At 54.4% G+C, this 11,202-nt stretch overlaps 1 protein-coding gene across 1 annotated transcript; it reads right to left on the bottom strand.

Annotated features, from left to right (window-relative positions):
- Positions 1 to 2,293: 2,293 nt before the first annotated feature.
- On the bottom strand, positions 2,294 to 10,186 carry KDELR1 (KDEL endoplasmic reticulum protein retention receptor 1). The gene is made up of 5 exons (XM_081515399.1): positions 9,894 to 10,186; positions 9,122 to 9,222; positions 8,558 to 8,716; positions 4,117 to 4,369; positions 2,294 to 3,087 (listed from the first exon to the last, which is right to left on the bottom strand). Exons 1-5 carry the CDS (start codon positions 9,982 to 9,984, stop codon positions 3,053 to 3,055), a joined length of 639 nt encoding a protein of 212 aa, XP_081371525.1. The 5' UTR covers positions 9,985 to 10,186; the 3' UTR covers positions 2,294 to 3,052.
- Between the last annotated feature and the right edge of the window lie 1,016 nt (positions 10,187 to 11,202).

Raw genomic sequence — 11,202 nt, 5'->3', positions numbered from 1 at the left:
CCATTAGGACTCCGTGTTTCCACTGCAGGGGGCACAGGTTCGATCCCTGGTCAGGGAACTAAGATTCCACAAGCAGCAGGGCAGCCAAAAAAAAAAAAAAAAAATAGAACAGTGCTGTCTAATAGAAGTAAAATTTGAGCCTTGGTGTTAGGGAAGTGGGGCATTTAAATTTGTCCCCTGGCCACAGGATGAAAAGTTGAATGAGACAAGTGAAATGAATATATATTTTATTTAACCCCATGTATCCAAAATATTGGGGGCTTACCTGGTGGCTCAGATGGTAAAGAATCTGCCTGCAATGCAGGAGACCCAGGTTCGATCCCTGGGTTGGGAAGACCCTCTGGAGAAGGAAATGGCAACCCACTCCAGTATTCTTGCCTGGAGAATTCCGTAGACAGAGGAGCCTGGCAGGCTACAGTCCATGGACTTGCAAAGAGCTGAATAAGACTGAGCAACTAACACACACATCTAAAATATTATCAACATATCATCAGTATAAAAAATCACTAGCCAGATAGCTTACGTTTTCAGGCATTGAGTTCTTTAAATCATTCATGTATTCTACAGACAGCACACCATGACTTGGGGCTGCCACATTTCAAGCACTAATGGACACCATATTGAACAGTGCAGCTCTAGAACTTTCTGGTATTTCTAGAACAACGGGACATCCATATATTTTTATGTGGGATAGGTTGGCAAGGAATACAAAAAAGAAAGAAGTTTAATGTTATGCCAGCTAAACCAAACACATCCACACAAGGGCCATAGTGGCTGCAGAGGGCTCATTTACAGACTGGGCAAAGGGATGTAAGTTGTGGGGAGTCCACCATGGGATCTGTGGTCCCCGTTTTTTTGTTTCACGCATGGCAGTGCTCAGTGCTAGGGGTGTGGAAATAAACAGGCTGTGGTCCCTATGGGCACCTGGAGGAAGAAGCAACCCTGCAGAGGGCAGGCTTCCGGCGTGGGAAACAGAAGGAACCCCCAAGCTCTGGTCCTCACCCTGTCAGTAGCTGAATCACCTGGGACGGGTCACTTAATGTCTCTGGGGCCGAGCTGGGCTGGCTGTCAAACCAGAGCCTCAGACGGAATTTTGATAGATGGTTTGCAGACTGTGTTCAAAAACACGCCTGCTCCCAACCCTGAGTCAACCCAAGCAGGCCTGCTCCTGCATCTTCCATGTGAGGCTTCTGGGCTTACAAGAAAGGAAGGAAAAACATCTGCAAAACTCCACAGCAGCGGCTGAGCACGCAGGATCTGGCAGCAGGACACTAAGGTGCCTACCCCACCTCGGCCACGCACACCCCTGCTGAGCCTCGGTTTCCTCCTCAGCGAAGTGAGGGGGCTCTGAGGGTCCCACGGGCTCACCCGTGTCACACACACTGCCTGGTGCTTATGAAATGCTCAGAAACGCTAGCTCCTTGCCTCCTGAAGCTTCCAGAGACATCCTAGGGGAGGACGGGGGCTGCTTAAGGTAGGTCTTAGCGGACATGTAGGGGATCTGGCAGAATCCAGGGCAAAACTCCAAAGGCTGACAAGGGCCAAGCAGGTAACATGAGTGAAGGAAACAGACCAGGTGTGAAGCCAGTCTGGAGGGAGACACAGAAAATATTCGACTTTCCTTTGAACTTCACAGAACAAAACCACAAAACAACAGCATCAGCCCAATAATAGATGGTCTCAACCCCTCAGCCAAGTCCTGGGGACTAGGCAGGGAGGCAGTGGGAGTTGTGGGGGGCGGGGGGAGTTCGTGTCCCAGGCATTCATTCCAGCCATCTGCTGCCACCCAGAAATGAGGACCCGGCATTGTCAGATTGACGGGGTTTTTTTCAAGAGGAGCCAGAAATCTCGATTTTAATGTGAAAATCTGGTTTTTAAAGGCTGGCAACCAAGTCCGTTTTTTTTTTTTTTTTTAAGAAAACATAAAGCAGTTCCACACAATGTAAAATGACGGAGGGACAGGCATGGGGGGCTGTCCCTCGGTGACTTTCAAATCACAGACTCTGGAAGGCTGTCCTCTGCCACCCTGAGATTAGGGAGAACTGTCAGGGAAGTTGTGTGCCAAGACAAGAAGAATCTTTGAGATCGTTTCTTCCTCCAAAACCTCTTCCCCGGTGGTCAGGGAGCAGCTAGTCTCAGGAAGCCCAGTTTCTTATCTTCCTGCTCCTCCCAGGCCTGGGTCTCCTGCCGACGGGGGTCAGGATAAAGCAGAAGCAGAGAGAGAGGGGCCAGGGTCAGGGGTACCCCCCCCCCAAACACCAGAGAGAGGGCAAGGAGTAGCAAAAGAGAGGCATCATTTTCCTCAGTTTATTTCAAGAGAACAAAGAATCAACCTTCAGTTCTGTACAAAAACACGGCCACAGAGCCATGGTGACCCCTCAGGCCAACCCTTTTCCCAAGCCCCCCTAAACTGCCCCCCCCCAAAAAGACCAAAAAATCCAAATTCTGGAAAAAATTACTATGAAAAAATCAGGGGAGACCTTCCTCCCCTCCTCCCTCTCCCCAGTGCAAAAGTTTGGGGGCAGGGGGTGGATGGGGGTGTGTGTTCATGGCCACGGTCGGAGGTCCGGTCGGAGGTCCGGCAGGCAGGCAAGGTGTCAGGCAGGGGTCGGCAGAGTTAGTGTTTGGCGACCAGTGGGGCTGGAGGTGGGGTGGAAGGTGGGGTGGTGGGATCCAGAAGGAAGCCAAGGGGCTCAGGGGAGGGTAAAGATCTCCAACCCTGCCTCGCCCCACAGAACACTTGAAAACAGTTTATAAAAATTGGAGCCGGAGAGTAAGAAGAGAAGGAGTCATCAGAATCAAAAACTAAATAGTGGAAAGATTTTTTTTTTTTTCTTCTCTAAAAGGCAAAAAACTACAAACAGCCCAGGTCCTGAGCTCCCCCAACACCTGGGTCCTCCACCGCCCCCCTGAAACCCGGCAGGCGCGGAGCTGGGGAGCTGGGAGAGGTGGGTTCTTAAAAAAGTCACCCCTGGACTGGAAGGCTCTTCATCTCGCGTCGCCTTCCGCTGCCTCTCGCCGCCGCTGTCCTGGAGACGGAGACGGACCGGGGCTATGCCGGCAAACTCAGCTTCTTCCCCTTTAGGACTGTGAAGGGAGGGGGGAGGATGTGACCATGGGGCCTCCAAAGAGGGGACAGCCTCCTACGCCCACACCAGGGGCTGGACGCTGGGCTGGCAGGCGCAGCCTCCGGAGTCCGGATTAGCCATGGCGGGGGATCAACCCGAATTACTGAGGGTTGAGGCTTAGGGACTGAGCCATAGACCCATTTCTAATACTGGCTGCTCCTCTTCCATCCTGGAAGGACTCCTGGGCCTGGAGGCCTTGGATCTCTGATGGGCAGTGGGCGAAACCACCCCCTTCTGCCCTCCCTCCCGGGAATCCTGGGCTGCCTCCAGGCCTCTGCCCTCCCGTCTCCTCTTCCCTTCCTGCTGACTGACTCAGGATCTCAAAGGTCATAGCTTTTAATTATCATCTCTAACAGGCCTCCCCCAACCGTCCACCCCCATGTATGGTAACCCCCTCACTTTCCACCAACACCTCCCTGGTTCCTTTCCATCTCTGCCCTTCTCACTGTTTGCAGTCATTTCTCTTGTTCATTCATCATCCCCCACCCCTACCCCCCTACACACACACTACAGTACAAAAAAAGGAGGGGAGGGCTTCGTCCGTCTTTTCCCCTATGGCAGTATCTCAGAGCCTAGCCCTGGCCACAGAAATAGAAAGCGTTCCCTAAATTTGTTGGCTGACTGAATGAATGAATGAATCTTGGTGGGCCTGAGTCCCTGAGGGTGAGGACAGAGATCAATCAGCAGAGAAGAGGCCCTCCCTTCCCTGAGCGCTGCTGGGGCTGGTGATCTCGGATCTGTTAACAGGTATGAGACTGAGAGACTGTGGGTCTGGAACCTCAGGGCAGGAGAAAGGGCTTAGGAGAAATCCCAAGAGAGGAAAAGTCAGAGGCCACCCCTGACCCTCTCTTTGTTCTGTCTTCCCTCGAGGGATACGGGGCAGAGGAGATGGAGCCAGGGCCCCAGGGAAGGAGGGCAGGAGCTGGAGAAGGTGTAGGCTCCCTTCCAGCTGACCCCCAGCCCACCCCACTGCCTCCCCGCCAGCTACCTTTGGTGATGTAGAGGTAGAAGAAATCGCAGTAGAGGACCGTCTGGACCAGGCCTGCCACAATGGCGATGAGGTCGAAGAAGCCCTCAAAGTGGTAGCGCCAGATCCAGTTGAAGAGATAGAGTGTGCGGTAGACACCGAGCGCAAACAGGTAGTGGCTGGTGATGGTCTCCGCCTCGCCTGTCTTGCTCACCATGAACAGCTGCGGCAGGATGGCCACCGACTCCAGGTAGATGGAAAAGGTCCAGAGGATCTGCCAGGGGGACCGGGGAGTTGGCGGCAGAGGGCGGGACGGGGCAGGAGGGGACAGGGTGGAAGAGAAGGGGGAGGACACGGCGGGTATTGGTTACAGGCGCAGTGATGCGGGAAAGCGGATAACGGGGTACCACGATGTCTGACGGGCACTCACCGCCGCTCTGCCCACCCCACACGTATTCTGTCAATCCCCACATTAACCCATGAGAGAGGTACTATTATTAGTATCCCCCCCTCTTTATTTTTTGGCCGAGTCATGTGGCTTGCAGGACCTTAGTTCCCCCAACCAGAGACTGAACCTGGGCTGTGACAGTGAAAGTGCTGAGTCCTAACCACTGGACCGCCAGGAAATCCCCAGCGTTCCCTTCTACAGATGAGGCAACTGAGGCTCAGGGAGGGTAAGAGACATGCCTGGGATCACACTGCTAGTAAGCGGCAGAGCTGGGATTCGAACAAAGAGTTCAGAGCCGGTATTCAGAGCACTTGGCAATTACGCCTCTCCCAAGGGAGGACCGGGTTGGGATCTTGGCTCTGAGACTTCCCTTCTACGAGACCTTGGGCAAGAGACCCAGATTCTTAGAGCCTCCACCTTCTTGTCTCTAAAGTGGGGGTGATTTCCTGCCCTGATAGGGACGACGGTCAATGTGCAAGCTTAAGAGACATAAATCAGACCGTGTCACTCTCTGGCTCAAAACCTTCCAGTAGCTACTTCTTATCACATCCAGAATAAAACCCAAGTTCCTAACCTTGGCTCTAAGTTCCTAACCTTCAAGGCTCTCCTTGATCCAGCTTCATCTCCTAGTCCCTCCAGGCTACGACAGACTACCCAGGCCTTCTGTTTGGTTCTCCAATACACCAGGCTCCTTCCTGCCCCGGGACCTTTGCACTTGCTGTTCCTTCAGCTCTCCCCCCAGACAGTCACATCCTGCCTCCTCCACCTCTTTCCAACCTCAGCTCATCAGCGAGGTCCTCCCTGACCATCCTCCCCCCAGGACTCACATCCCCTGTCTTGTCTTCCTCTCAGCAGCTCTGACTGGACTGTGAGCTCCGTGAGGCCCAGGAGGCTACACCTTGGGCACTCTGCGGGCCCAGCACCTGGCATTATGCCTGGAACCTACTCCATGCCTGGATGAATGCACGAGAGAATGGGAGCAAGGTCCCCAAGTGCTTGTCACAGGCCACCATTCAGGGAGCATTGACAACCATCATTTGCAAGCAGGACAGGGCATAGTAGGAGGGAGATCAAGAGAGGACAGACAGCTGCTGGCCCCTTTTCAGTCCTCAGTTTCCTGAAAGCCCCACCTGGGGTGACTTGTTTCAGTTCACTGAAACCTCCACTCAGACACCACCACCAGCTGGCAGGTGTGATTCCTCCTGGGTGGTTTTGGTTTGTGGGAGCAAAGTGGTGACCATCAGGATGTATTTCTAAAAACTGACATTTATATAGCATTTACTACATTCAAGGCACCTACGCACCTTACAGCTACTAACTGGCTTATGTCTTAACCCTACGAGGTAAGACCTATTGTTATCCCCTTATACAGATGAGAAGACTGAGGCTCATGAGATCAGTAACTTGTCCCAGGCCACACAACTGAGATGCGGGTAGAAACAGATTCCTATCCAGGCAGCTAGACTTCAGGGCTTGTTCCCATAATCACTCAGAATCCACCAGCAAGGTTCTCGGTAAATCAGGTTACTTGAGGCTCTCAGGAAACATACCCATTAAATGGATACATACCCAATTCCTAGCCTTGGGGAATAGAATCACGACAAAAAAAGAAAAGGTCTGTTGTATTTTTACTTGATCTATTCATGACATCTGAATTTTTAAGGACTCCTTTCCTCCTACGATTAAAAAAGTTTTTCAGCATGCATCCAATGATAGCAAGGGTGCTATCATTTATTTATTTATTTATTTTTAATTGGAGGTAGCATGGGTTTTAGGGCTTCCCTGGTGGCTCAGATGACAAAGAATCGGCCTGTAATGCAGGAGACCAGGATTTGATCCCTGGGTCAGGAAGATACCCTGGAGAAGGGACTGGCTACCCACTCCAGTATTCTTGCCTGGAGAATCCCATGGACAGAGGAGCCTGGGGGGTATAGTCCATGGGATTGCGAAGAGTTGGACACGACTAAGTGACTAACAAACAAAGCATGAGTTTTGAAAGCAGGCAAACCTGGGTTCAAATTCTGTGAGGTCTCACCTCTGAGCCTCACCTTGCATGCTAAGTTGCTTCAGTCGTGTCCGACTCTGTGCAACCCTATGGACTGTAGCTGGCCAGGCTCCTCTGTCCATGGGATTCTCCAGGCAAGAATACTGGAATGAGTTGCCATACCCTCCTCCAGGGGATCTTCCCTACCCAGGGATCGAACCTGCATCTCCTGCATTGGCAAATGGGTTATTTACCACTAGTGCCAGCTGGGAGCCTCACCTTAGTCCTAAAAGAAAGAGGGATGAAGAGGTCTGCTTCCTCAGGTGGCTAAGGGATCAGATGGGATGATGACGGATTTCCGCGGAGCTGGACATAGATTCAGTGCCAATACTTTGTACAAGTGACCTCCTTCTGAATGAAGGAGCGACCCAACCAAACCACCCAACCTGGGGTCAAGAAGCCTAGATCCTTGTCCAGCCTCTTCTGTCTAGAACAAGCCCCACTGCCTTCCTCCAGCCTCAGTTTCCCTACCTGTAAAATGGGTCCAGCTCAGTGAGTGCTCCATGCAAGATGATGGTGATCAGAAGTTTGCCAAGTCCAGACTCTGCAACTAAGCTTTGGGTTTCCTCCTTCTGACATTTCTGGGGCACTTGGGCCAAAGTTACCCCTCAATCACATTTGTCAAGACTGCAGGATGCTTTTAGAAATAGATTTGGAATCTGTAGCCAAAATTGTCAAGTGAGACATCTCAGGAAAACTCCTGAATTACGGTTTCTGTTGAAAACATCAACACAGCAGGGGCGGCCTGTGGGAATCTTAGTTTTCCATCCAGGGATCAAACCCACGCCCCCTGCCTTGGAAATGCAGAGTCTTAACCACTGGACCACCAAGGAAGTTCCAGGGCCAGCTTCTTACAAGCAGGAATGAGTGGTACTGGGGGAGGAAAGACTGCTCTGAATTTGATTCCTGCCAGGCCCCTGGAGGCAGGCGATGGCAGACTGAGCACAGTCCCTCTCAAAATTACTCCCAGGAAACTGTATAACTCCTACCAAAATACCAGGCAATAAAAACCACGACAGCTAGCCTTTAGGAGTAGAAGTATACACTTGGTCCGAAACACTGCAACAATCATGGACAGCACTGCCTACCTACTGCCAGACACTGTGCTTTATCAATATTAATCCCGAGTTAGAACCGATGAAGTAGGAACTATCTCCATTTTACAGACAAGAAAACTGAGACAGAGAGAAATTACATGACTTGCCCAAAGTCCCGCAGCTTCTAAAGTGTTAGTCGCTCAGTCATGTGCAAGCGTTTGCGACACCACGGATTGTAGCCCGCTGAGCTCCTCTGTCCATGGGATTTCCCAGGCAAGAATACTGGAGTGGGTTACCATTTCCTCTTCCAGGGGATCTTCCCTACCCAGGGATCAAACCCTGGTCTCCTGCAATGCAGGTAGCTTCTTTACCATCTGAGCCACCAGGGAAGCCCTGGGCTTCAAATCCCGGCTCTCTGGTTCTAAAGTCCCTGTGTAAGTGATGCTGTCTAATCTCAGGAAATCCTCACAGCGACCTGATCTTGACTTTATAGAAAGGGAAACTGAGGCACAGAAAAGTCAAGTTCCATGTCCAAGGTCATGCTAATAGAAAGTAACAGATCTAAATCCAAGTAGCCTGGCCCCCTAGAGCCCCTGTTCCCAACTCCTGAACTATTCATTAGGCCGATGATTTTGGAAGAGTCATTTTGACTCCCCGAGCCTCAGTTTCCTATCTATAAAATGGGGCTGCTGTGAAAAGTAATGCGATGACATGTGTGACACGCTCAGAACAGCGTCTGGTACTTGGTGAGTGCTGCTGCCATGACACTGCTGTCATCCGACTCCAGGGCCCCTGTTTTGAACGTTATTTCCTAAAAGGAGGAAGTCTGAGCAAACCCTGCAGAAGGAAGCCTCTGACTGGGCCCACCGTCCACAGCCGTTCTCCTGCAGCCCATTCCACTACACCACTACCGGGACCCTGCAGGTGGCCTACCTCCAGAGGCGTAAAGTCATGGTTGACCAAGAACGCCAGGATGGCCGTGGGAACAACGAGGAACTCCACTCGGAACGTGTCGTGGTTCCCATCATAAGTGGCTTTGAACTTGCTGTAAATCATCCAGACTGTGGTGAAAGAGCAGGCGATGTAGACCACCTGTCAGGTGAGAATGAGGAGGAAACTTCAGCTCCAAGCACAGGGCCCCAGCCCCCAAGAGCTTAGACTGAGGAGTCCGGACCTCCAGCCCCTCCTCCCTCAGACCCAGGAGTCCAGACCCCCAGCCCCTCCTCCCTCAGACCCAGCAATCCATGTCCCCAGCCCCTCCTCCCTCAGACCCAGGATCCAGACCCCCAGCCCCTCCTCCCTCAGACCCAGGGATCCTGACCCCCCAGCCCCTCCTCCCTCAGACCAGGTGTCCAGACTCCTAGCCCCTCAGACCCAGGAGTCCCAGCCACTGTCACCGCCCCCTTCAGATTCAGCAGTCTGGACCCCCAGCCCCCTCCTCCCTCGGGCCCTAAAGCCTGGGACCCTCCCGGTGGCTCCCCCACAGGAGGCCTTTACCTTCATGCACGTGTTGTAGAGTGAGATGTAGTTGGTGAAGAGGTCCAGATAGCGGGCAGTGAACACCACAGCAAACAGGACCTGGCTCTTGCCTGAAATCCCTGTGGTGCAGAGAGTCGGGGTGGGGGGAAGCTGGAGGTGGGCCGCAGGGTCAATACACCAGGGGCCAAGGCCTGGGACAAGCCTGGAGGCGGCTCTGGAGGGCAGCTGTCCCTGGAGGCCTCCCCAGCCGCCGGCCAGAGCAGGGCTCTTTCCCACGGCCCACAGCCAGGGGGCAGCCCGGCCCCAAAGCTACTCCAGCCCGAGGCTGTGTCCCGGGCTAGGCCTCACAGCCACCCCCAACACCCTCAGGGTCCTCCTGCAGTCCGGACCCAAGGTGGGGCCTCGGGAGGAACCCCCTTGACCTCTGGCCTCCGGAACAGGTCGCCTACCTCCCGCTCCCTTCCTGCCCGCCACAGTCCACGTCACCAACTTCCAGCCACCTCCCTGCCTGCCACAGCTCCCTGTTCCCAGCCCCGGCAACTCTCAGGCCACCCTGATGGGGACCGAGGGAGGCTGAACTCGGTGCCTGGAGCCACCCCCACCAAACCGGATGCATCCTCAGTTTGCAGAAAGGAGCTGACCCCCTGGTGACCCCGGACCTGGAAGGGGGACCCCCCAGCAAGCAGGGACAGGAAAGGGGACCCGTCCCCCATGCCTCCAAACCCTCTCCCCGAGTCCTGGGGTATCCCCCGCACTCTCCCCCTTCCTCCGGCCCCCGTGGGTGTCTCACCGGCACACGAGCGGGACTTCCAGATTTTGAGAAGTAGCAAGATGATGGCTAGGAGGTGGGAGAGGTCTCCCAAGAATCGGAAGAGATTCATGGTTGGGGGGATCTGGCAGGGCTGGGCTAGAGGGAGGCTGGAGGGGGGCTGCCCCCCGGGGCTGCTGTTCTGGCTGGGCGGCTGAGCTGCCGGGGGGGCGGCAGAGGTGCCCTCGGGTGGGCTCCGCTCCGGGGAGGGGGCTCTGGGAGGGGGCGCCGAGGCCGGAGCTGGTGGCCGAGCCTGAGCTAGGAAGAGGGAGGAGAGCGGGAGGGGGAGGAGTCCGGGCGGAAGGCTCCGCCCCCGGGGGCGGAGTCCCGGCTCTCTGGCGCCCCCTACCCTCGCTTCTCCGCGCTTGCAGAGTTGGGCGCCGAATGTTCCCCACCGAGGCCGCCTCCTAGGAACTTATGGGGTCGCTGAGACCCGAACTCCCAAATCTGGCGCCTGTTCCCCCAGGTAGTTTGTGCCTCTGTACAGGTCTCAGCCCAGCCGCATAGATTCTGCCCTTGACAGCGATTCGGGAGGCAGGTCTCTGAGCTTTAAAGATCCTACACAAAGACCCAGAGGCTGGCTTTTCAGGGACCTCCAGCTCCAATCCATCCGAGAGAAGAGAAAGCAGCCTCCGGCCCCTCCTCCATCAGACTCAGGAGTCCAGGACCTCAGTGCCCTCCTCCCTCGGGCTGAGGAGTCCAGCCGCCAGCCTGTCCTCCCTCTGACCCAAGAAGAGTTCAGTTCCAGCTTCTTTGGGACTTAGGGTCCCACCCGAGGATCTTGTGTCCCAAGTATCCTAGACCCAGGAATCGAGATGCACAATCCCTTCCTCCCTCCGGGACCCACAAATTCAGGCGCCCAGTCTCTTCTTTTTCAGAAATATGAGTCTTCACTCCTGCTCTCCAAGACCCTGGAGTTCATAGCCGGAAGCCCTGGCTCTGCCCCCTCAGAGGCACCCAGACACACTCGGGAGCCCAGGTGTCCTGCGCCACACTGCACCTCAGCCCTTTATAGATGCACTGGGCCTAGCCTCCCTTTCTATCAGGAGGGGCAGGAGCTGGGCAACTAGTCTTGAGGGACACTGGGCGAGGGGGAACAGGCTGTGTCTGGGAGGGAGGGTGCATGGTGCTTTCTTTCTGGATGTCTGAATAACCATGGGTGATGGATGTCAGGGTCCGTCAATAACAGGAGTACAGCGGCACCAGTTTCCTCAGATCGCAGGATGGATAGAGTGCTTGAGGGTGACGTCCATGAGTCTTGGACGTGTGGGCCCCTGAGGCTGGTTTGTGT

This window comes from Giraffa tippelskirchi, chromosome 7 (assembly GCF_054371585.1).
Source record: "Giraffa tippelskirchi isolate mGirTip1 chromosome 7, T2T-mGirTip1v1.2.pri, whole genome shotgun sequence".
NCBI classification, from domain to species: Eukaryota; Metazoa; Chordata; class Mammalia; order Artiodactyla; family Giraffidae; genus Giraffa; species Giraffa tippelskirchi.
This window is presented reverse-complemented; position numbering and strand designations above follow the sequence as displayed.